This window comes from Triturus cristatus, chromosome 9 (genome assembly GCF_964204655.1).
Source record: "Triturus cristatus chromosome 9, aTriCri1.1, whole genome shotgun sequence".
Taxonomy (NCBI): Eukaryota; Metazoa; Chordata; class Amphibia; order Caudata; family Salamandridae; genus Triturus; species Triturus cristatus.
The window spans coordinates 268,352,706-268,379,632 of record NC_140592.1 but is presented as its reverse complement, the minus strand read 5'-3'; the positions used below and the strand labels follow the sequence as shown (position 1 = coordinate 268,379,632).

General features: G+C 45.5%; 1 protein-coding gene across 1 annotated transcript in view; it reads left to right on the top strand.

Moving 5' to 3' along the window:
- IPPK (inositol-pentakisphosphate 2-kinase) overlaps window positions 1-26,927 on the top strand; it is a 324,563-nt gene that overhangs the window by 69,668 nt on the left and 227,968 nt on the right. Inside the window, exon 3 of the mRNA XM_085624891.1 lies at window positions 7,998-8,093. Within this exon, the coding sequence (XP_085481017.1) occupies window positions 7,998-8,093 (96 nt within the window). The remainder of the gene's footprint in view (window positions 1-7,997; window positions 8,094-26,927) is intronic.

Here is a 26,927-nt window from a genome sequence, read left to right as displayed (position 1 = left end):
CGATTTGGAAAATCGGCTGCGCCGCAACAATCTTCGCATTTTGGGGGTGCCTGAAGGACTTGAGGGACAGGATGTCCGAAAATTTGTAGTTGAGTTATTTCAAGAAGCGTTTCCAGAGTTGAAAGAATGGAATTGGGCACAAGAACTACAACGGGCGCATAGGTTTCCCTTTCGACAGCGACCTGGTAGGAGTGGACAAGCACCGCAGCAACCCAGGGCTATCCTGATTTCTCTTAATAACTTTTTGGCTAGGCAGTCTTTATACGATTTGGCTAGGCCAAACAAACCGAGAGCTGGTAAAGGAATACAATTCTTTGTGAGACCAGACTATTGCCATTCTACGGTTGAGAAGAGATGGCAGTTGCGGCACCTGATTAATCTTTTTCAAGCTAAAAACGCACACGTTTTTCTATTACAGCCAGCTACTTTGAAGATTGTTAATAGAGGTCAGACCCGTTATTTTACTTCTGATGTGGAAGCCAAAGAATATCTTTTATCTTTGGGTTAAGGACTAAGAACAATCATTGTATTGTTGATTAAGGTTACTATGCTGAATGATGATCTTTCTTCGGAGTAGCTATTGCAAACTTCTATGTGCATAATCATGTGTATAACAATTGTTTTTCTTATTTGGCTGTTGTACAGGATGATGAGGGGGGGGGCGAGCATCAATGGGCTGATCACTAAGCATCTTAAGGGCAATTGGCCCTAATGCCTTATTGTTTGGGGTGGGTCACGGTTGGGTTGGGGAGGTGGGAGTAGAGGGAGGGTGTTTGGGAGGTTTAGAGGGGCACTTGGGGTGTAGAGTTTTGGGTGGGAAGGGGTCAAATGGTAAAATCTCAGTTCGCAGCATGAGAAGTAGAAGTTATAGAATTTATTTTTTTGAAAAAGCTGATGGACATGGGGCATCTTTATAGAAATGGCCAATAGGAGCTTGCGTATATGTACATTTAATATATGTGGGCTAAATAATGGTTTAAAGAGGAAACTAGTTGCTTCTGAGTTGCGGCTGATTAACCCAGACGTTCTCTGTCTGCAAGAGACGCATGTCCTGTGGGATAATCGTAGGATATTATTAGAGTTGGGGTATAATTTACTATCAACCTCTAAGCAATCTACTATGAAAAGGGGGTGGCGATCATGGCACGCCATGGTATAGTCAGTACGGGTAAAGAGAGGGTGGACAATTTTGGGAGGTGGGCTATTACTGAATGTATTGTGGGGGGAGTTAAAATTGTCATTTGCGTAGTATATGGATCTAACTTGGATGAGGCTGAGACCTTGGAGTTTTTAAATGTTGAGCTGTCTCTCTGGGGGACTCCGCTGATACTAGCTGGGGACTTTAATATACATGGGGATGTACATACATGGGAACCTTATTTTATTAATTATACAGGGCGTAAGCCCAAAGTGTTCAGGGCCTTACAACAATTGATACAAAATCATGGACTAGCCGATGGCTGGGGGATTGGGGAACATGATGAAGGGGATCTTGGGTATACTTTTTACTCATCCCCGCATAACAAGTGTGTTCGGTTAGATTTTATATTTTTACCCCGGTTGTTGGCTGCTGATTCAAAAATACAGGTATGGCGTCAGATTTCATCAGATCATGGACCCGTGGTTATGGATCTTGTTAGTCTTGCCCTCTTAAGGGAACAGCGATCTTTTACATTTAATAAAAAATTAAGTGATGAGGAATATATTCAACATATACAAACGTGGGCCATGGGATTTATAGAAAATAATAAAGGGTCGGCACCCCAGTCAATGATTTGGGATTCTTTGAAAGCTGGCATAAGGGGCGAAACATTTAGTTATGGATGGGCAAAGCAGAAGAAACGGAAAGAACACATGTTGGGTCTATGTGAGGAGTTAAAGAAGGTCGAATACAAATGTATTCAAGGGGTTAGAGTAAAATCGGATACTAAAGAGATCCTAGCAAAGATGGGTCGATGCAGGGCTAGAATTAATGAGATATGGAGTCAAGATATTGCTGTTCAGTATAAAACCTATAAAACTGAGAGATATGAATATGGCGAGACCGCAGGGAGATGTCTAGCGCAAAGGTTGCGGGGAAGACAAACCTTACAGCGAATAGATGCATTGGAAGATGGGAAACGGGGAGTAGTAGAGACTATTGAAGGTATATTGGAGGTACTCTTATCTATATTACAAAGAATTATATACTCAGGACTTGGTCACGCAGGGTACTATAGAGGAATATCTAGCTAACCTAGACTTGATTGAGATAGGGTTAGCTGATCGAGAGGCACTAGAAGCTCCTATGTCAATGTTAGAAATACAAATAGCGATAGCAGGGCTAGCGTCAGGGAAAGCGGCAGGGCCGGATAAACTTCCTTTGGAAGTATATCGGATCATTTTTCCTATGATTAAGGATGATATGCTAGCTACGTTTTTAGAAGCCCAACGTGGTAATCCCCCACCATCCTGGGACGATGCTAATATAGTGATATTTAAAAAACAAGATAAGCCTCCTAGAAATCCGGGGTCATATAGGCCGATATCATTAATTAATGCTGACAACAAGATGTACTCGAAAATTCTTGCGACACGACTAGCTAAAATTATACCATTGTTGGTTTCTCGATGTCAGCATGGTTTTTTGCCCGGTAGGAGCACGGTAAATCATATACACAGGGTAATTTCATTGATAGATTATGCTACAACACGTCAAGAGCATATGGGGTTAATCTTTCTTGATGCTGAAAAAGCATTTGATCGAGTGTCCTGGGCTTTTCTGTGGGCCACAATGCAAAAGATGGGGTTTGGTCCGCAATTTTTGTCAGCTTTGCAGACTATGTATAAACGTCCACGGGCTAGAATTTGTTCGATGGGGAAGGAGTCTTCTTGTGTATATATAACTAGGGGGACCAGGCAGGGATGCCCTTGCTCACCTCTACTTTTCGCTATCTACATTAATCCACTGGTGCAAATATTGGAAACCAATAATGTCATAAAGTCAATGACAGTGGGGGAACAACAGACACGTGTCCTCGCTTATGCCGATGATATAGTGGTAGTAACATCTGATCCGGAGCAGGCAATTAGGGAGATTGAGGTTCAGACTCAGTAATATGGGGAAGTTGCTGGGTATAAGCTAAATATTTCTAAAACCCAGATCGTATGTACTGAGGGACTCTGTCCTGGTGATGCTCGAGTTACATCGGAAGCAAGATATCTGGGTATAAAGATTAGAATGTCACCTCAAGAGATAGTTGAAGTAAATTGGGCAGGTATACTCGATGCTACAAAACGCCAATTGGAAAAGATGGAGTGCCTCCACTTATCAATGGTGGGACGTCGTAATGTTTTAAAAATGTGTTTACTCCCCTGGGTAATGTATTACTTCAGGACGGTAATGTTGGAGTTGACATGCGTACAATTAATGCAGCTACAATCTATTGTTGATAGGTTTATATGGGGATGGAAAAAAAAAGTCGACGAGCCTCAAAATATATGACACTCCCACTGATACGTGGTGGATGGGGCGTGCCGAATTTTACGCTCTATTATTTAGTTTGTTTTTTGCAGAATATGCAATACCTGGTGATTGGGGCCGAAGCAAGGCCCTTTGAAACACCAGATGTATATCAGATGTTGTTGGGAATTCAGGCAAGGGAGGCCCTGCTTAAGTTTTACGAACCAAGCTATTTTAAAAGAACTCGGTTCAAAATTGTATTAGCTGCATATAAAGCCTGGAAGAGGATACGAAAAACTACTCCTATTGTGAGATGGATTAAGCCACGCCCTATTTACAACACTAAGTTAGCATACACAAGATCATTGTAAGCAAGCTTGTCGTTTCTGCTGCGCTGCACACGACACTATTGTTATGTGTTATTCATTTTAGAAATGCTGACTCGACTTTGCCTTACAGGATAACAAACTGTTGTTTCACATTCTTAGCCGAGAAATGTGCCCTTGGTCTGTACATCATGCAAAGAACGCGTCTGGGTCACTAGAAGGTACAGAGTGTTGTGTTTAGATTGATCGTACCACTTGTTAGACATATCATGCATACAGCTGCCAATATCTGAAGGACAAGCGTCTTTAATATTGCAGAACAGTTTGGTTTTACATTCATTCGAACAGAAGAGCTGATGCATGCTGTGAGAGCTGATCCTTTGATGTGATTCTACTAAGCTGATCTATACGGTATGGGGTCCCCCCTGTTAGCCTAAGAGACCTTCTAATAGTCTAATAATAATAATGTATTAGATTATAGTGAAAGGAGTGTGGCCGTATACCACTGTCATTAATAGTATGATTGCTCCTTTCATTTTATATGGTATTGTAATAATGCTTATGGTTTTGATCTGTACTGTTAGTCTGCTAGTGTTAGCCAAAGTACTGCATCTTAGGACGCGAGGTTTATAAAATAAACTCTTTAAACTTTACCGTGTCTGTATTATTATGTTGTGGACTAACAAATAAGTACGAACAGGTATTTCGGATTCCCACCACTCCTGAGAAATATCTAAGTCGCTTGTTCTGGTTTGTCTATACATTGGGACCACCTAGCTAGATCTAGGTTAACGAATGGGATACTAAGCTAGTCGGATAAGGGGTTCTGGGTTCTGAGGGGAGTTTTCTGGTACACCACAATTCTCTGAGGTCCTGGTCTCCTGCGCATAGTTCTGTGCAAAAGCCCTGCAACACTATAAATCGGATGGGTTACTACACACCATTTAACTCTATGGAATTTTTTTTTTAGGGATGGGTCAATCATTCCCTTCTCCGAGTTGGTGGAACGGTATAAAATACCTAAACATGACCTCTTCAAATACTTGCAAATCCGAGATTTTATTAATAAACACTGTAAATGTACACGTGTGGTAACAAATGACTTATTAGAGGCATTATCAAAAAAAGCCAAAATTGGGACTTTGTATGATATATTATTGGCAACTCAGCGGGATGATATAGAGGTGCAAGATGCGAAATGGAGGGATAGATTAGGTAATGCTGGTCTATGTGCAATCCTCAATTGCGATGGCAAGTAAAGTTATATTAACGGCAAATCTACGCACCCAACATTATAAAACTTTGTTTAATTTATATTGTACACCTGTTAAGATGATGAAGTGGGGTGAGATTCATGATGGGAAATGCTTCAGATGTCAGGCGGATAAAGCTGATATTGTACATGTATTTTTTGATTGTATAGCCTTAAAACAATATATATTTGATATTTCAGCATTTCTATCACAAACTACTGGGGTAGAAGTTAATATATCTAGAGAGGTTATGTTATTGGGTTTGGGTAAAGATATTGAACCTAGCCATATATGCTATCCCTTTCGTTATTTTATATTTATAGCGATGGCCGTTGCTCGATTATGTGTTGCATCTATGTGGCTGCAAGTAGAAGGGCCATCATATGAAATGTGGCGCTCTAAGTTTCATAATGTGTTTAATTTAGAATATAATCTCTATCGTATAAGATCTTTGAGGAAAAAACAACTAGGGCTTAAAATTTGGCAGCCAATGTTGCAATATATGGAGTTGTAGATGTTTTACGCAAGTATGTTTGTGTCATCAGGACTTAATGAGTTTTATATTTGGTTTTATTATATGTGATGCCCCAATAGCTTGGGTGATTTAAATGATTGATTTATGTATGATGTATTGCTGCGAACTGAATAATAAAGATATATAAAAACGAAAAAGAATTGGAAGGGAGCGGTAATAAGGCTAGTCCATAAAAAAGGCAATATGAATGCACCACAAAACTATAGGTTGATTAATCTGCTAGATATAGGAGAAAAAGTATTTTCAAAAATAATTCTGAATAGACTAAAGGACTGGGTGGAGGAATTTTTTCAATTGTACCAGTCGAACAGGGGGGCTTCAAAGAAGGCCACTCCACGGTTGATCACTGCTTCGCCTTGTGGGCAGTAGCGCGCAAGTCAACAGATCAAAATGGTAAGCTGTGCTGCTGTTTTGTTGATTTTTGAGCAGCATTCGATTCAGTTGATCGGAAATGCCTATGCGAAACCCTTGTAAATAAAAATATCCCTAAAGGCTTAGTTGCGATAATAAAAGAGCTACATAGCGGAAATTGGGCACAAGTAATTAGAGACACAGAAGGGTCATTGACGCCAAAAATAGCAATCGAGAATGGCCTTAGACAGGGCTGTATGTTGGCCCCTCTGCTATTTGCCATATTCTTAGCAGATCTACCAGCAACCCTAGAGGTTGAAAGAAGTGCAAGCCCGAGAATGGATGGAAATAAAGTGTCCTGTTAATTTATGCAGATGATCTGGTAATTTTGGACCAGACTGAAATGGGCCTCCAAAGAAAGCTAAACGTCTTTAGTGAATATTGCGAAAGGAAATTTTTCACTGTAAATATGGAAAAGACAAAAATGTTATGCTTTGGGAAAAAAGATATTTGATTCAATTGGTTTTTAGCAGATCTGAAACTAGAAACGGTGAATGAATATCGCTACCTCGGGATGTGGTTTGACAGGTCTTTAAAGTGGCACACTCACCTAGAATCCCAGAAAGCGAAAGCCTTTACATCGATCTGTGGTCTGAAAAAATTCAACCTTGATTATGGTAATGTGTCTCACAGACCGCTGTTAAAGGCCTTCAGCGCAATGATACCCCCACAAGTACTCTATGGAGCGGAAGTTCTTCATTTGAGTGATAAATGTGATTGGGATTTAGAGGAAGGGAAATGCCTGAAAACATTGATGTCACTACCACATTCGGCGATGATCCAAGCAATAAGAACCGAGTTGGGTACAACTGCTTGGAGTGTACAGTCACAAATGGCTTTAATTAGATTCTGGAAATGCCTGGATATAGAGATAGGCCAGAAAGTATCCCAATGGTGCAGAAAAGAGATTCAAAATGGCAATCTAAAATGGGCTAAAGAGAACAGGAAGAAAATACTATTGGCCTGTAAGAACATAAAGGTGAAAATTTGCCAAGAATCCCTGTATGTAGAATTTATTAAAAGCGATCTTAGGAAGTATGGACGAAGTCTCTCGATGTGCAGATATGGAATATCTGGCAAAGAAAAAATCTGTGCAATTTATGAGAGACTCATGGCTAAATAAAAAATTGGTTCCCTTACTTGGACATTTTACCAAACCATTGGTACAGACAGGAAATCTTAAGACTGAGAATCGGTATAAATCCCTGGTTGGTAAACGAAGAATTAAACATAAAAATGTTAGATCATGATAGCTATTGTAAGTGTACTCTGGGAACAAAAGGTGATATATTACATATTCTGTTAGACTGTGCAACAATACTAGAGCAGCCGCCCAATGTTTTTAAAATCTGATATAAAGTTACGGACACAGGCGGTGGAGCTAATCACAGAAATGCCTAACCTCGAGATCGTGATTGCATTAGGAAACTATATGAAGGTAATTAAAAGTTATCTAAAAGAGAATTAGCCGTAATTTTTAGAAATTTTTAAACTGCTTTAAATCCTAAATAAGGTTAATATAAATCCTTTTTAAAATGGATGAATTGCACATTATTTTAAAGTAAGTTTTAAAAAATTTATAATTTTTATAAATAGCCCAGTTGATTTGCGTAGAAAAGTCACTACTGTACTCCATTTTGGAAAATGGATGAATTTTTAACGTTGAGAAGGTATAAATCTGTGCTGTTGAAACGTTATTTTTAACTGGTTTATTACTGTTTAAAGACCAAGGTCTAAATAAACATTGTATTTATAAAAAAAAGAAAAGAAATGCTTGTTGTGAAAGTGCTTACGATGTGGTGAGCACAGTAACTCTTAGAGACGAGTAATATAACGATATAGAAAGTGAGTTGTGAAAGAATCTGGCATTTTGATATCTTGTACTGCCGTAAATGTGAAATTGTTCCGTTTTGAATTGTTGATTTCACCATCCAAATAAAAACGTATGTATCCACATTAAAGGAAAGTTAAGACCTCATATTTGCGCTGTCCGAGTATCTGGTTTATGACCTGTGGCCTTTGCTTTTCAGACACCAGAGGAAATATTTCACCACTTGAAGAACATAGTGGAGTTTGGGAAACACATCATGAAGTTATATTTGGGAGAGAACTACGTTCATTATGGGGTAATTATTGTAACATTTTTCTAGCTACTCTGTACAATTTGTGAAAGTATATTTGAGTCGGCCTTCATAAATATTTTGTTTCCCCCAATGTGAAGGCAAGCTGCTTTTCCCTACTTTTTAGGTCTCGCCTGACCCAGCGCATGCGCTGGTCTGGCGAGACATTTTGTAGGTGGGTTTAGAAAGTGCTACCCACATTTTTGTGCTGGCGACAAGCTACAGTGCACGATGGCGTGCACACGCACAGCTGCTCCCCGCATTCCCCCCCCTCCCTTCTCGCCCAGCCATCTGCCTTTCCTGCGCCAGCCTTCAGCACCATACCCCTCCCCCGCTGATGCGCGCACATCCCTAGCGTGTGTCATCGCGATCACTTTAGATTTTACAGTGATCGCGATGAGGGATTGTCAGTGTGTAAGGGGTACTACATCTTCGTTCTACTACTCTGTCTGCCTTTCGATAACTCAGATTGACTTCTTGTTTTCCCATCTCATTGCCCGTCTCCCTACCTTGTCTCTATGCTCTTACAGTCCCAGGTCTGCCTGCCACTATCCTTCTCTCTCCTCTTTTCCCCTTTCATGTGTCTGCCTCTTTCTCTGCGGTCTTTGGCTCTTCCTGTCTATCGTCTCCCTTTCATGTCCATTTGTCTCCCTCCCTGTCTCCGTCGATCTCCCATTGTCTCTTTTCATGACTTGGTTGCCTGGTGTGGATTTCTCCTTAACGTTCTCTATTCACAATGCTTTTTTTTCTACTCTAAATAAGAGTGACTGTTGCTGCCCCTTCACTGTCCACACTAACAGGCTGCACCTGCCCTTCCTCAGGGGCTGGCACTGACCAGTGAATGGAGCATTCTTCTGGTGATTTATAATGTAATGCACCTTCCTACAACTGGTGAGCACCAGAAACCACTTATGTACTCTGGGAGTGGACATGCAGAGATTGCGAACATGCACTTTTATAGAATGCGTTCCTTGCATTGCAGTAGTTTCACTAAAATATGCAGCTTTGTGCACTCTCTTCTGTTGTGTTCAAGATGTTGAATGTCCGTCGAGAAGCACCTTGAAGCCTGACGTGCTGGCGCTGCGTTTCTCTAATGAGCTGGACTTTGAGGCCTTACATGATCACATATGTGTAGGTATGCCAGACTAGTCTCTCTGCTCCTATTTCTGCCTGATGCAACAACACTGCTCAGGTGAGCACCAGCCCTGTCTTTGATTTTGTGCTACACATTGTACCCCTGCACTTAAGGCACTTCTCGACCAAGGAGAAAGTTAAACACACATACTCCTCCTATGTGACTTGATTGTGCCAACTGCATCCCATCAGGGCTTCCTCTCCCCTCCACAATTTAACACCCCAAATCAGCAATAAGCAACTTATAGATGGCCAGGCAACCTTTGTGAATGGCGCTCGGGTGCGCAGGAACCAGAGTCGCCATATTTTTCATTCCTTTTGATCCGTTTGAGATACAATGTTTTTTTAAATCTACAGATTATGCAGCGGATGATGGATTGTGTGACAAAATCAGATGTATAAGTTCAGACTACCAGTTGTACAAAAAAAAACACTTTAAATAAGTACTTCTCAATGCAGTGCTATAATGTGCCTATTAGTGTCAAACCTTCTGTGTTAAAGAAATTCACGTTTTTGAATTTTGTAAGACACTTTATCATATTTTCTTACTGAAGCCCATCCTTGGGTGTGTGTGGCCGTTTGCCAGTGGCACATGAAACAACAGTACATGTTGCAGCACCCAGGATAACGTGCTGCATGGCTAAATACTTATAAGGTCCCAAAAGCGAGACCTAATGCTTGTTTCTATTAGAAATGTTACCTGTTCATGGTTATTAATATTCGTGAAAAAATTGCATATTCATTTCGCAAGTAAAATGTTCCCCATGAGAGGATTTCAGATGTTCAACGTCTCACCAACTGCTAAATGTGAGTCCATAACTCTTCTGATAAAAATGCTGTAGGCGGTATGGGATGCATTGCTAAACTTAGTTTTTGCAAATGAAGCAAACTAAGCGACATTTCATATTGTTCTCCTGAAGCAGATGAAGATCTCTTTGAAAATATATATACGTAAACACGTCTGTCTGTGTTGCCATTACTCAGACATATGAGCAGAAATGGTAAGACTTAGTTTTGTTTTGGTAAATATTATTTTAGGTACGTTCTTTTCAGTCCCTAGCTCTTTCGAATTGATATTATAACTACCTGAGGGATATCCATGAAGCCTGCTGATTGGAGAGACTCTTATTTAATAGCTCGCTACAAACTAATCCACTACTATTTCAAGGTTCCCTTTATTTCACTAGATAAAGACTGACACCAGTTTCTGTTTTACCTGGTAAAACAGGGAGACATTAGCCAAACTTATATATTTCTTGGAACAGTGCAACAGCTAGTACTTATTTGAAACACAGTGTCCGTCTTCAACTCCTGTTCACCCACTGCTTAAAGCAACCCTTCTTTGATAAAACTGCTTTCACCACTGGATCGGACTCAGCGGTTTTCAACTTAACACATTTTTTTTTTTTTAATTCAAGATTTTTATTGAAACATTTTCCAAAAACAAACTAAAATCAAACAGGCAACATCGAAACGTAGAAATCGCCAGTTATATTGCAATAAGCAAGAAAGCAACATGCCTACAATAGACATGATATGCGGGTTCCATGTGGGTGTAAGATATGCAAAGCCCGAGTTCAGCCTCATTACACAAAATAGGGGAAAAAAGGGGGGGAGAACTTAATATAAAAAGACAATGAGAGAAGGTAGAGAAACCCTCTTTTCGAACTCCAACCTGGCGTTATTGAATCAGCCAACTAGTAAAGGAGGTGAATAATTTTCTTTTCGATGAGCAAAAGCAAACAAGATAACTAGTTTACTAACATATAACAAATCACGACCTGAAAGCATCGGGGCAGGTATGTTTCAATATACATCTATTATTATACCCTCTCCACCCCAAGGCCGCCCTCCCCCGCCTCTCTGGTGTGCAGCCTCTATTTTTCTGGAAATTTGCCTAGTGATGGTGCCTGCCTGTAAATTTTGATCCTTCTAGTCTACACTCGCAGGATATGTGTATTCAAATTGTTTTGAGTTTCATCCTTTAACTGTATTCATATAAATGTTGTACTAAATATCAGGGGATGAAACTCTCCCTTAATTCGATCTATATTAGACTCCACATATTAAATCTACGTCCGTCGGGCATATTCACCAGGACAGGTATCCTATGTCAACCTATCTCTGACGGAGTGTATTTTGTACAGTGGGACAGGTCCGTATTTAGCAGCTTTACAGCCGCTATGCATTACAGTCCTATTCAAATATTCAAACCTCATGTTTTTGTACGTATTCACCCTTTTATTTTCTTTGCTGATGTTGTTTCTACCATAGTGACATTCTGGGCCCATAATCCATATTTGATCCAGCCCTTCAATTTTACGTAATTTCTTGACAATACATTGACTAAATAATTTCTGAAAAGAAAAATCATTTTTTTTTAAAATCCCGACCATCACTGACACTGTAGAGAGCCCCCTGATGAGAAACACTCTTTAATTCTTTTTTGTACACCCATCTTGGGTGCTAAGGCATTAAGCGAAGTCAACTAGTTCACAATCCTACAAGGCAGTTTATATACTCTGCTGAACAAAAATCTGAAGGTGTGTCAAAGACCGATTTAAATGGTCAGTAAAAGCCCACACTGCCATAGCAACTTACTACTCTCAATTGAAGGTATGTCACACAAGAATTAAGAAATTCACTTCATTCAAAATTGCACTAAGGAGCTTTTTAGGACCATTATTATTTCACTTCCTGAACCTTCCAGATCTGATTTAAAATGCCACCCTCTCCCCACACAAGAGTGGACATCTAAGCACCTGTCCATTTGTTAGCCCCATCTATCACACATTTCTTCATATGTATTAATTCGTACCCAGTTGTTCATTCTCACTTAGGCATGCATGCGAGCATTCATTTTTACCCAAACATGAATGCACTTATTCGCACCCAGCCCTACTTTCACCCTTACCCAGTTGTGATTTAGTTTGCTCAGCAAGCCCTATCCTCCTCTGCACATTCATTAATACCTCTGCGTTCTCCTTCATCCACACCCACCCACCCACCCACCCATTTATTAAGGCTTACCTTTGTTAATTCTCTCACACAGTTAAGAGCTGTTCTTAACTTTGTTCTTACTCTAGTCATTTGCTCGCTTAAAGAGAGGCAAACTGACACTGATACAACCCTGTGGAAAATGACAATGTTTTGCATGATAGTCACCAATGTTTGCCTTATCTGTTTTGCTGGCCTTAGTACTCTGTGCACTTTACCCCTGCTAAACAGGAGTAAAGTGCCTGGGCTTCCCTTTAAACATGTAGAAAATGGTTTAAACCCAATTAACTTTTCTATAAGGGCATTGTATATGATTCAGACCTACATCCCTGGGATGGAAAGTTGAATGCCACCTAGTGGCTGCAACACCTATTGTGCCACCCAGTACTATGGCAGGGAAAACAAGGCTTCAGGCCCACCCCATGTAGCCTGACAGCAGCAGCTTGAACCCTGCTGCACAGAACTGTCATAATCCTCCTTTTAGCAGGTCGCAAATATGAAATAAGCCCCCACTAAGCACACCTTGCTGCCTACAAGGGAAAGTGCTTAATACTTACAAATGGAACATGTGTGACATTCGAAATGGCACATTCCTCCCCAGTGACTAGGCCCAAAACAATGTTGTAACTGGTACATATGAAAACTCAAAGTTTAGATTATGTACTTCAATATATAGCTATTTTTGTGTACCAGAGACAGTCTCTAGTTAGTGACTAATTTTTATTTCTCGCCTGGCGTAGGCTGCGCACATGCGCAGTCTCGCTGGCGAGATTTAATGATTTGGGGTCTTTTCTGTAAAGGGCATTAAGCCCCGCCCCTCTTTTCCATTGGCTGGCGTCGCCGTTTATGCTAAACGGTGGCCAGCCATTGGAAAAGAGCTGGTAGTGACGTTTTCGTTCGGCTTTTTGAGCCGTCCGATTTGGACAGGCTCGTCTGCCTTCCATGCATCGCGAAAGGTTTCTTATCTTTATGGGGCCAAACACATGGCCCCATAAAGATAAGAAACCTTTTAGCAGGCGAAGCCGTCCAAGTGGGACGGCAGAAAAAGCCAAACTAAAACGTCATGGCGAGCGCTTTTTTTCCTTCAAGCATGCTCAGAAGTAGTAGAAATCTCTCTAGGCCGAGAATTTCTCTGGAAGGCCACCCGCTCCGACTGTGCCAGTTCTGGGCGTTTCAGGGGTTGGGTTGGCAGCGGGACCAAACTTTTGTCATGCGTTTCGGGCGAAGGAGAACGGCGCTAGCCAATGGCAGCCTGGGACCCAGGAGGTGTGTGCAACAGCGACCACTCGCTGCCGTCATTTGGCAAGGCATCACTTTCAGTACCTGTCAGCTGGTGGGTGCACGGAGCGCAGCCAAACAAGGACGCGCAGGGTCGGCCAGCCTTTAGCTAGCGGAGATCTGCCTGCGGACCCAATGGGAGCCCCGCCGGGGGACGCTTGACAGCCCATGCCCCGCTCTTAGGTAAACGTGGGCTGCACGCGAATTTTTCTTTATAATTGTATTGTAATTGTATGTATATAGCGACTGCTACCCCTTACTAGGCGCTGAAGCACATTCTGGCAGGTAGCATGGTACTTCGTAACCCAAAGTTAGTAGTCATCAGAAACCTATGGTTCCCCCCCCCTCCAGCACCATAGGAACATGGCACTTGAGTTTGGGGGGGGGGGGGGCGGGTGTACACAGGGCACTGCTTTGGTTACTCCCCGAACAGGAGGCCAGTGGCAGTCATTGCCGGGAAAGTTACTTGAAAAGTGTGTTTGTCCTCTGTTGTGGGTCATGTGCGAGGTCCTGCCTCTACCATATTTCATACACACATTAATCGCGCCTTGGCAGAGTTGCAAAACGAAGCAACAGCTGGATGACGGTGGAGGCAGTTCTTGCATTCTCGCCTCATAACCAGAGTGCTGGCAATTCTGGTTTGGAATGTGAGAGGTTATTTGCAGAAGTGGCAGTTGTAGGGGTCCGCGATGGGTGCTACTATTTGGCTTGAAGTTTACTGACATTGGTGTGTGCGTGACCATTCCTAAGTGACTTGTGAATCTTCATTTGCAACCGCAAGAAAAACGTGTTTTAGGTTCCCGTTTCACGGCTCCCCGTGACCTGACCTGCGGACTCTGGCAGAAATGTTTACATTCTCTCGTTTGCTTGCAGCAGCCAGCATTGCTGCCTGCTTACTGACTTGTCGCAGGATATCCCCTTCTCCGACTCCAACCACTAGACGCTCATACCCTCCCCCCACAAATATGGTGTGGCTGGCAGGCGTTTTACTTTTACAACAGACCAACGCACCCTGCCTGCGCCTTGCACCAGAAATGTTGCTCGACCTGCCCTGTTTCACTTCATGGGTTGAACCACTTCAGAAAAAGGATATTTATCAGTCAGAAAATCTAGTTGATTTATATTTTCGTGTGTTCTGGGGACGTAAAATTAACGTCTGGTTAATTTACTTTTCTGTCACTGATGAGAAACATTGTCTGTTCGTCGAGGCGTTCACCAAACATGCAAACATTTGGGCACACACCGGAGGTGGTACATTTTGTAGAATAGGGGGTTGTTGGCTTTGGGGAACACTGACTGTAAATGTCAGAGCCTCGTTACCATTTTTGGAGATAAAGTAAAAACAATAATTGCATACAATTTTGGAGGCTATTCAACGTTTTAGAGGAGAATATATAATCATCCATGCATAAACTGTAGGGAGTAAATAGCGTCATGCCTAAGGAAGTCAATCTTTTCCAATTAGAAATAATTGCGAAGACTAACGACACAAAGTAACAAATGAGATTCTTTGATTTCCTGACTCCTATTTGGGTTTTTGTAACATGTTGGACTTTGACATACCAAAAAGCCTAAATCAACCCCTGCATGTGCTTATTGAGATAGGAGTAACTTAGTGCTGGAGGTAGAAAATGCAGCACAAGTTTTGGAAAATAAAGAAAAAATTCCCCAGAAGAAGTAGGAGTCTCCCTCCCTTTTTAAAATTGAGAGTTCATAGGGAATATAGAAGAAATGTAATAGTTAGCAAAACATTGTATGATTTCAAAGGTCATCTAATTGCACTTTCTGGCACCATTTCAAAGCGTGTTTCCAAGATGAGCAATACTCTGACAGACTGGATAATTTTGTAAATTGGTTCCCCTTTTTTTGAAGATTTGCACCGTTTTTTGTTGCATAGTCGCTTTACTAATATCCACCTTTGTATCACTTGAGGCAATTGTTGGATGCGGACATTGATGGATCGGTGACCTCTGGCTCTCCATTCAGTATTGTGAAATATTCAGTGTCGCTGTGCTACTTGATTCAGAAAGGTCTTTGTGTATATAAGATCACCAATTTGCAGACTAGCACAGTAATTTGAAAATTGTTTGGAGTTGGTGGACATTTTAAGGGCCCAGTTACCAAATAGGTTTAACTCAATTCAGTTGTGATATGGATTATTGCATATATGGTTGAATATTACCCAATTGAGAAACAATGGATGGTCTTATCGTTTCTTATAAATGAACGTTTGAAACCGACCGACACCAGTACTCCACAGTAAAGGACATTAGAAACCATTTCCAAGATTAAACTGGAATTTCCTAGTAGGTGGCGAGTATAACGGTTACGAAATGTGCTTCAAGTTAATGTAGCTGTGCTCCGTTGAAAGAGTGATACACTTTTTTTGAGAATGATAAAAGTGCAGCAAGTTGGCATGTAGACTAAGCAGCAAGGGTTTGGAAGCCCTGAGGGCAATTACTGACAGGATTTGGCATCAGCCGATCAACAGGTTTTGAGTATCTGTTTGTAGCTGCATCGATAAGCCTGCTGCATCCAACTTTGTCCAAATGGGATACAATAGAGCAAATCACAAACCCTTAATCGCCACATCCAGTACTTTCGACACAGGACACCCTTCATGCCTACACCTCTCTAACCACGTATACAGGATGGGAAAAGGTTGTCACACTATTGGAAGCCGCACAGTATAAATACTAGATGACTTAACGTGTTTCAGCGTATTTTCCTTGAGAAATACCCAGAATCATATGCCTGTTACGTTTTTGCATGCCTCGTACATAATCATGTAATTGTGGTAAAAAATAAATACCATGTATAGAAACGTGGGGCCCTATTTAAAAAATTGTTGCAAAGGTATATCCACTGAAAAGGCAGCTGGCACCCAGTTAAAACCACTGATTTGGAGTGATGATGATTATCGAGAAATACACTATGCTAACTGCCTTGTCTACCAGCCTTATCTCTTGTTAGTGGAAGTAGGTCTGTCCAAGGTTGCCGGTGATTCTGAGGTATCTTGAACACTGAAATCAGTGAATGTAGCTTATTACCCCCCAAAAGCTCTACCTTGAAGTACGAATGAGAAGCTGATCGCATAGGGGATCGCCCCACTGTATGTCTGTGGGAAGGAAAATGTGGGTATCAATAATGTGCCTCTTTATTAAGGGTACATTTCCATTTGCTGAACACGTGGGGTGAAAATTCTTCAGCAGCATTGGCCATGTCCACAAGATCTGTCATCAGGTTTGACCGGTGTCTGTATATCTGCACAAGAAATGGGTCATTCTGCACAATAAATGGGTCATTTTGGCTGAGCAGCTCTGCCTGTGTTCTATCTCTAAAGTATACAAAAGAGCGATGGATGGAATGCTTGAATTAATCTCCGCCTCTGTTGATCACCGAGCCTGCATCGCAGTCCATCTTCATTCTTGCACACCATGCCACCTCAGCTTTGCCCTAGTTATAGAAAACTCTTAATTTGATCCGCTTTTCCATTACTGCTTTCTCTGAGGTAGTAAGTTTTCCTCTAGGAGAAAGAGTTTCCAAAACCTAACTATAAATTACACCTAAGGCAATATCCATTAGGTGAACATCAAGACTTTACTAACCCCACCATATATATGATATCAAGCAGATTGAAGTAATTTGAGAGTGATGAGTTTAAAATTAACCTTACATCAAGCATTTTGTGACCCCCCCTCCCCACCTCCCTCCACACTATGTACATTGACCACAGCATCCTGAAGCCCAACACATAGAAGATGGTGAATACGAGATTGTAGTCTGTATTACTTTTACAAGCTCAGAGTCATCAGTGATGCATCTAGACTGTATGGCCTCTACCTGTGAAACAATCTAGGGGCTTGTTTTCTCTATAGCTTAATTAGGTAATGTAATGTACGACTGCTTGAGCACCTCCTGAGGCGGAAGCCGGGAGGCTGTGTTGCTTGGCACTGCTTTTGTTTTTACCTGCTTTAAAACTGCTAAATCGGCGCTTTATTCACTTCATTCCAACTCTGTGCAATCTAGCTTGATTTTCAAGCTTTAATCACCCACTTTGCTCCCCCTCTTTCCCGTTTCCCTGGACCACTCCCAGCCGAGCATTGACGCTGTGGAGCCGGTCCCGGGCACGGAACAACGGTGGCCATCTTGGGTGTGGGTGGGAGTGACAGCGCTCTAGTTGCGCATAAAAGGGGACGTCCATGTCTTCGCTCAGCGGGCGCGCCTGACTCGCGCCGGAGTCGCGCCAGAGTCAGGCCCGTCTACGCCCGTCCACGCCAGGACGGGCCTAGGGACATTGGACCCGGTTCCGCTTCCTGCAATCCATGTCCTTCATGGTGCTAATAACATCTATACAGGTGAGGAGTTAAAGCGACTAATCACCACCCCCCCGCACAGTGCACTACATGTGTATTGCCAGTTCATAACTTTAAATGCACCCACTGCGGCTTCATCATGGGCCGAATGTCAAGGTGTAACCAACTGAAAGTATCACATAAACTGGGTAAACCGAGGGGTGGAACAAGGACTGCTAAAACATCCTCCTCCCTTACAAAACTGCATTTTTGGAGTGTGAACTGTAGATCCCTTCCAAAACATAAGATTAACATTCACGACTTTATAGTAGACGAAAATCCAGATGCCATGTTCCTCACAGAAACCTGGCTTCAGGTTAGTTCAGGGCCTCATATTGCCATAGCGATTCCCGACGGTTATAAACTGGTAAAAATAGACCGAGACACTGGTAAAGGAGGTGGCATTGCGATAATTTTTAAGTCAAATTATTCATGTACTCTTGATGCTTTTCCCATGTTTGGATGCGAAGCCGGACTTTTTAAGCTTGCTATTAGCCCTCCGTTTACTCTGTCTGGTCTCCTGATTTATCGTCCCCTCGGCAACGCTAACACCTGGATAACTTCCTTTGCAGACACTATTGCCCCTCTTTCTCTGAAAGCGGCCAATTTTTCCATTCTTGGCGACCTGAATCTCCATCTAGAAGATGGTCAATGTAATGTCAGCAAATTATTTTTATCCGAATTGGAAGCCTTAAATATCCTATTATGCAATTCTGGGCCTACACATTCTGCTGGGCACTTATTGGACCCTGTCCTTTCAAATCTTTCTTTTGAATGTTCTTTTCTTGCCCGTCCTTTGGAATGGTCGGACCATTATGCTGTACACTTTGCCTTATCTCAGACAGAATTTCATAACAATAACACCAGCAATAAGGATGTGCTTATACGTCATTGGCATAAACTTAATATCACTGATCTTAACGCACGTTTATCGAATACTCTTCCTAATACCAACACACCCACATCTGTACTAAACTCCGAAGTATTCAAATGGCTGAATTCTGCCATTGATGAACTTCTTCCCTTAACACTCAAAAACTCTTCATCTCATCGACCTCCTGCACCTTGGTTTTCTGATGATCTAAAACGTATGAAATCTAGCTGTAAGACTTTTGAGAGGAAATGGAGACGTTCTTACTCTGCCTCCCGTAAAACAGCCTATAAGGAAGCCCTTAGGGACTACCACCATCATTGCAAAATGGCCAGTGCTGCCTATGTTTCGAACACAGTAATCAATGCCCAAAATTGTCCTCTCACTCTCTTTTCGGTTGTGAAGAAACTTACTGGAGCAGACACGGTACCAGCCCCTCCCGCTCTGGAAGAGGCTCAATGCAATTCTGTAGCAAATTTTTTTTATATCTAAAGTACAGCGTATCTATGACTCATTAAGTCCTTTGACATTTAATGATACTTCTCTGCCAGAACCTACCCTGACTCCAGATGTTTCACTCCTTACTAGGACGAAACTTGCAAACTGGTTACCCTTTGATGATGCTTCTTTTTCCCATTGCCTAAATAGCATTAAATCTGGTTCCCCACGGGGTCCGGTACCCTCCAAGATTTTAAAACTACTTAAACTTAGTCCACGTCAAGTGCTAATGCAACTTCTCAACTCCTCATTACTTGAGTCCTATGTTCCACAGGACTGGAAGCATGCAATGATAATTCCCTTATTAAGAAAGGCTGGAGCGGACATTACCAATCTGTCCAACTTCAGACCGATTTCATTGCTCCCTATTCTATCAAAGATCCTGGAAAGGCACATTAATACACAGTTGACACATCTTGTGGAGAGCTCTGGCTTTTTACATCCGTCCCAATCAGGCTTTAGAGCGCATCATTCGACTGAAACCACAATCCTAGGAGTTACCGAGAGTCTGCGACACAGTGTCGATCGCGGAGAAACATCAGCCTTGATCCTTCTTGATCTTAGTGCGGCTTTCGACACTGTGTCTCATTCCAGCCTTCTCGCGACTCTTCGGTCCCTGGGAGTAGAGGGTGCAGCTCTAGGCTGGATAGCCTCTTTTTTAAAAGATCGCACTTTCCAGGTGTTCTCTGCTTCTTCTACAACTTATCCCTCGGCGTATGGTGTTCCCCAAGGTTCGATACTCAGTCCCTTATTATTTAACATTTATGTAAGACCCCTAGCCACTATTGTGGAGGAAGCTGGTCTTACACTGTACTCCTACGCTGACGACTCACAGATAATTTTTTCTCTCTCTAACAAAGAGTGCAACAACACTTCTGCTTTGAAAGAAGGTCTGACTCTTGTTTCAAAATGGATGAAGAGTAACTTTTTGAAACTTAACGGTGACAAAACCGAGGTTGTGATACTAGGCAAGAACAAGGATCTCTGGGGTCCCCACCATTGGCCCAATGATATGGGACCTACCCCGCAACCTGTAACTGCAGTTCGCAATCTCGGGTTTCTCATTGATGAGAAACTTACAATGAGACAGCAGGCTGTAAAGGTGGCCTCCATTTGTTTTGCCACCCTGAGATGGCTTCAGAAGATTTTGTGGATGTTACCTCCTTCCACTCAAAGAACGGTAGTCCAGGCGTTGGTTGTTTCCCGCCTGGACTATGGTAACGTCCTATATCTTGGAGCTGACCTAACAACCATAAAAAAATGTCAGGTTGTGCAGAATGCTGCTGCCCGACTGCTCTGCAATGTTCCTAGGAGAACATCAGCTTCCACAGCACTTCGTGACCTTCACTGGCTCAAAATCCCAAACAATTAAATTTAAAGCCCTGTGTCACGTCTTTAAAATCAAACACGGCTCAGCCCCAGAATATCTTCAGGGCCTTATCCAGGCCTACAAACCCAGTCGAACTCTTAGATCATCAGTATACGGTGATTTTTCTGACCCCAGATTTAGGCTGGCAAAAATGGGAGGTCGTTCTTTTGCCTATTTGGGTCCTAAGATTTGGAATGCTCTTCCTGTGACCCTAAAGACAGAAACCAACCTCTTTCTTTTTCGCAAGGGACTTAAAACTTGGCTCTTTCAGCAGTAATTTATCGCCTAGTAAAATCAGCGTGCTATTTTTTTCCCTCTTCAGTCTGTTCCTCGAGCGCCGGGAAACCCACTGCGGGTAGCTGTGCGCGTTAGAAGTTTAAATAAATAAATAAATGTATGTAGGCTTGGGTCTATTTACTCTGAATCGTCCTTAAGTTACAAAACTCTTTTCTTGACATAAGATCAACACTGTTGTTCCAGACGCCCTAGTCTCATGTTGCACTTTTTGCTTATTTATTTATGTGTTTTCTAAAGTGCTACACACTACTTAGGCCACATTTAGAGTTCTGAAACTAAAGGAAGGCACACACAATCTTCCGATAATAGGCTGTTGTGTGAAAGGCATGGACTATCTGAAAGAAACACGTTAGTTAGATTCCTCACCTTAGAATATCCCCAGGCGTCAGACTGGATCCGGAAGATTTTTCGTCAGCAATACCCCTTGCGCGTCGCTAGGCGTCGTCTGCGGCTCCGCGTCCGTCGTCGGCGTCGTGCGCCGGAATGACGTCGTCGGAGTACTTAGACGCCGCCCTCGCGCGCTGACGTCAGTTCTTCTTCTTTCCGCGCCAGATCCGGGAGAGCTACCCCTTTAGTCTAACTTTTTTCGATCCTTTTTGATCTTGTCTCGACTCCGGTGCCGGTAGGATGCCTGGTTTTAAAGCCTGTGCTGACTGCAACCGCTTGATGTCGGTTACGGACCATCACCGCCGGTGCCTTTACTGCTTGGGCCTCGACCACGACGCGGAGTCGTGTTCGGACTGCAAGGCCCTGACCTCGAAGGCTAGACGGGAGCGGTCCCGTAAGCTTCTCGAGCTTCGCCACTCGGCTCCGCGCCCCTCTCGATCCCGGTCCAGGAGGAGGTTCAAGGATCGGTCGCGGAGCCGCAGCCGACGTCATCATCGATCTTCTGGCTCCAAGTCTTCGGGTAAGTCGAAGCAGTCCAAGAGGCGACACCGCTCTTCGGATTCCCCTCGCCGGTCGCGCGACTCGGCCGAGGGTCAGGGTGGTTCCACCCCCGCGGCTCCAGCGGAGCCGCAGGCGCCGCGCAAGTCCCCATAACCGCCGGTCCCTGGGACTGACGCGACGCCGGCGGAAGTCAGTGCCTTCCTCTCGGCCATGAGGAACCTGGCTCCGCCGTCGACGCCCGCTGGCGCGCCTTTGGGCCCCGCGGCCCCGACTGGGCAACCTTGCCTGCCGGCGGCTCCAGCCCCGGCGCAGTCGACGGCTCCGGCCTCGACGCCGCAAGTGCCCGAGGGACCCGTTCCCGAGTCCCCGCCGACGCCGGTCGACCTCGTCACGCCTCCTACGCCGGCGTCGACACCGGTACCACCTCCGACGCCGGATCCGCTCGGCGTCGAGCCCCAGTTCAGCCCCGCTCCGGGCCCGGCGCCGTTACGGCATCGATGGACGCCGCGTTCGGCGCCGCTGGACACACATTATTTCTATCGCCCGGCTCCGATCCTTCCTCCTGCATACCAGGAGTCGGATGATGGGGACGAATGGGAGGGATCCGAGGATCCTATGGCCGTTCAGGCTCAGCTGTCACAGGACTGGGCAGATGAACTGGGGGAGGCCAGTGGTCTGGATACCTCTCCAGACACTGGATTCATCTCTCCTCCGACTGTGGCTTCGGAGGAGGGTGCTGCTTTCTCTGTGGTGCTGCGCAAGGCGGCCGCAGCCCTTGGGCTCGAGCTACCTGCCGTGGCTGTGAGAACTAACGTCCTCACTGAGGTGCTTCAGTCTGCAGCAAGCTCCACTGAGCCTCTGCTGCAATTCAATGAGGCCCTCATTGACATTCTGCAGGGCACCTGGTCCAAGCCCTCCACAGTTCCTCCTGTGGACAGGAACGTCGCCAGGCGCCACTGCCCTGCTCCGGGCGACCCCAGTTTTCTGTCCCAACACCCTACCCCCGAGAGCCTGGTTATCCAGGCCTCTACCTCCCAATCCTCCTTCCCGACCGCTCCGCCGGACCGGGATTCCAAGAGACTGGAACAGTTTGGCAAAAAGCTGTTCTCCTCCCTTAGTTTGGGCCTGCGGTCTTTGAACACCGCCTGTCTCTTGGTCCGTTATTCCCACTCTCTGTGGGATTCGGTGGAGGACGTGCTGCCCCTGTGTCCGGAGGAGGTCAAGACACAACTTACCCAGGCTCTGGCAGATGGGGGGGATGCAGCGCGACATGCTATCCGATGTGGGCTTGACACTACGGACTCGCTGGGTAGGGCGATTTCTACCACAGTGGCGCTTAGACGTCACGCCTGGCTGCGGTCCACGTCCTTTTCGGGCGATGTCCAGAGCACTCTCATGGACATGCCCTTTGATGGCACTCGCCTTTTTGGCGAGAAAGTGGACAGTGTGCTGAATCGCTTTAAGGACTCCCGGGCTACGGCCAAGTCCTTGGGCCTCTCGGCCCCGCGGTCGCAAACTTCCGCCTTTCGCCCCTTTCGTGGCCAAGGAAGGGGTGCCTCCTCACGTACGCCTAGCCACCAGCCGCAGAACCAACCTTCGCGCGGTCGCGGACGTGGTTTCCGCTGAGGCGGTTCTGGAGGACGACGCGGTCAGCCCACATCCACCCCGGCAGCATCCGCCTCAAAGCCTTCCTAGTCCGAACTTTCAGGCCCATTCCCCGCCAGTGGGTGGCAGAGTTCGCCATCACCTGCTCCACTGGCGGTCCTTCACATCGGACAGGTGGGTGCTGCAAATCATCCGAAGGGGCTACTCCCTCCCCTTCGAGACGACCCCTCCAGCCATGCCACCGCAGCACCACCGTATCTCGGGGGATCATTTGAATCTTCTCCACGAGGAAGTTTCGGCCCTCTTGGCCAAGGGGGCCGTCGAGCGCGTTCCGAGCCCAGAAGTAGGTCGTGGTTGTTATTCCCACTACTTTCTGGTTCCCAAGAAGGGCAAAGGGGGCCTACGCCCTATCTTGGACCTCCGGAACGTCCATGCCTTCCTTCCGGAAGGAAAGGTTCAAGATGTTAACTTTGGCTCAGGTTCTAGCTGCCCTAGACCCTGGAGACTGGATGGTAGCGTTGGACTTGCAGGACGCATATTTCCACATCCCCATCCTGCCGGCCCACCGGCGTTACCTGCGGTTCACGGTGGGTCAAGAGCACTTTCAGTTTACCGTGCTCCCTTTCGGCCTCACCAGTGCCCCTCGGGTGTTCACGAAAGTGATGGCGGTGGTCGCAGCTCATCTGCGCAGATCAGGGGTTCCAGTCTTCCCCTATCTCGACGACTGGTTGCCTGGGGCGAGCCCGCCTTCAACAGTCGTCTCCCACCTGCAGACTACGGCGGATCTCCTGCATTTGCTGGGATTTTCCATCATCGTGCCGAAGTCACACCTGAGTCCCTCTCAGAAGCTCCTCTTCATCGGAGCGGTTCTCGATTCGGCGCAGATCCGGGTCTATCCGCCGGAACAGCGGGTCCGGGATATTCAGGCCCTGATTCCCATCTTTCGGCCTCTATCCTGGGTTTCGGTCAGGCTAGTGTTGCGGCTTCTGGGGCTGATGGCCTCCTGCATCCTACTAGTGCATCACGCCAGGCGGCGCATGCGGGCTCTGCAGTGGGACCTGAAGTTTCAGTGGGCCCAGCATCACGGCAACCTGTCCGACCATGTCTTGATCTCGGAGGGCACTGCACAGCAGTTGCAGTGGTGGCTCACGGACCGCGATTGGGTCACGGGCAAGAGCCTCTCCCTTCCCCAACCGGAGCATGTCGTAGTGACGGATGCGTCCCTTCTGGGATGGGGTGGCCATATGGGAGAGGTGGAGATCAGAGGCCTCTGGTCTCCGGCGGAGTCTCGTCTCCACATCAACCTGTTGGAGTTGAGAGCGATCCGACTTGCACTGAAAGCCTTCCTTCCCTCTGTCAGGGGAAGTGTTGTGCAGGTGTTCACGGACAACACCACCGCCATGTGGTATTGCAACAAACAGGGCGGGGTGGGGTCGTGGACCCTTTGTCAGGAGGCTCTGCGCCTCTGGACATGGCTGGAACACCAGGGCGTCACCCTGGTGGTTCAACATCTGGCGGGCTCTCTGAACGCCAGAGCAGACGAACTCAGCTGCCGGTGCATGATGGATTACGAATGGCGTCTGAACTCCGAAGTGGCGCAAGGTCTCTTTCAGCAGTGGGGAGAGCCTTGGTTAGATCTATTCGCCACCGAAGAGAATGCGCAATGTCAGCAGTTCTGCGCGTTGGAATTTCCAAGGCGACACTCGCTCGGCGACGCTTTTCGACACAAGTGGAGTTGCGGTCTGTTGTACGCCTTTCCGCCTATACCACTTCTGCCCAGAGTGCTGAAGAAGATCAGGCACGACCGGGCCCAAGTCATCTTGGTGGCTCCGGATTGGGCACGAAGGTACTGGTATCCCGAGCTACTCAGTATGTTGACCGATCCTCCGATACGTCTTCTCCTTCGGGAGGGTCTTCTGTCGCAGCAGCAGGGGACGGTCCTCCACCCGAACCTGTCCAGCCTCCACCTCCATGCGTGGAGATTGAGCGGCGGCAGTTGATGCCATTTGGCTTGCCTCCTGAAGTCTGTGATATCATTCTGGCAGCCAGGCGTCCCTCCACAAAGACTGTATACGCCTGCCGGTGGAACAAATTTGTGGCATGGTGCACATCAAAGGCTGTGGATCCCCTTTCCGCCCCTCTTTCTGAGGTTCTCCTCTTTCTTCTTTCTTTGGCCCGGCAGGGCTCTGCCCTGGGCACCTTGAAAGGTTATCTTGCGGCTTCCTGATCAGCCTTCTCTTTTCAAGTCCCCTGTGGTTACACGCTTTCTAAAAGGCATTACTCACACGTTCCCTCCTGTCCCTTTTGTAATGCCTCAGTGGGACTTGAATCTTGTTCTCACATGTCTAATGTGCGCTCCCTTTGAGCCTCTTCATAATTGTCCTCTTCGTCTGCTGACGCTTAAGACTGCTTTTCTGGTAGCCATCACCTCGGCTAGACGGGTGAGTGAGCTCCAGGCTTTATCGTCAAAGCCTCCTTTTCTCTCTGTTCATCCGGACAAGGTTGTCCTTCGGCCTCGTCCCTCCTTTCTTCCGAAAGTGGTGACCCCCTTTCATCTTGGGCAGTCTGTCACCTTGCCCACCTTCTTTCCGCCTCCGCATCCTTCCAAAGGGGAAGAGAGGCTCCACCGTCTGGACCCAAAACGTGCGCTCTCCTTTTATCTGGACCGCACAAAGCCGTTCCGGGTGGACGACCAACTTTTCGTTGGATATGTGGGTGCTAAGAAGGGGAAAGCTGTGCACAAACGGACCATCTCTCGGTGGGTCGTTTTGTGCATCAAAATTTGTTATTCCTTGGCAAAAAAGGACCCTCCTGTTGGGCTGCGTGCCCATTCTACTTGGGCCACGGCGGCTACTACTGCTTTAGGACGGGGTGTCCCTTTGCAGGACATCTGTCAGGCGGCAACGTGGGCTTCGCTACACACGTTTGCCAGGCATTATTGCCTTGACAGCCAAGTCCGGAGGGATGGCTTCTTTGGCCGTTCTGTCCTCCAGGACTTTCTGGTGTGATCTTGGTTCCCAGACCCTCCACCGGGGATGGTATTGCTTGGGTATCTATTCTAAGGTGAGGAATCTAACTAACGTGTTTCTTTCAGATGAACAAGTTACTTACCTTCGGTAACGATGTATCTGTAAGAAACATTAGTTAGTTAGATTCCTCACCGACCCACCCATCCTCCCCGTTCTGCGAACTGACATCTAGGGTTAAGGTTATCCTTTTCAGGCCCCTAGATTTTATTTTTGGCACCAGTGTCGGTCTTTGCATGGCTCTGCGTTCCTGGCGCGGAAAGCTATGTACAAGAACTGACTTCAGCGCGCGAGGGCGGCGTCTAAGTACTCTGACGTCATTCCGGCGCATGACGCCGACTACTGACGCGGAGCCGCAGACGACGCCTAGCGACGCGCAAGGGGTATTGCTGACGAAAAATCTTCCGGATCCAGTCTGACGCCTGGGGATATTCTAGGTGAGGAATCTAACTAACTAATGTTTCTTACAGATACATCGTTACCAAAGGTAAGTAACTTGTTCATCTTGTCAATTAAAATAGA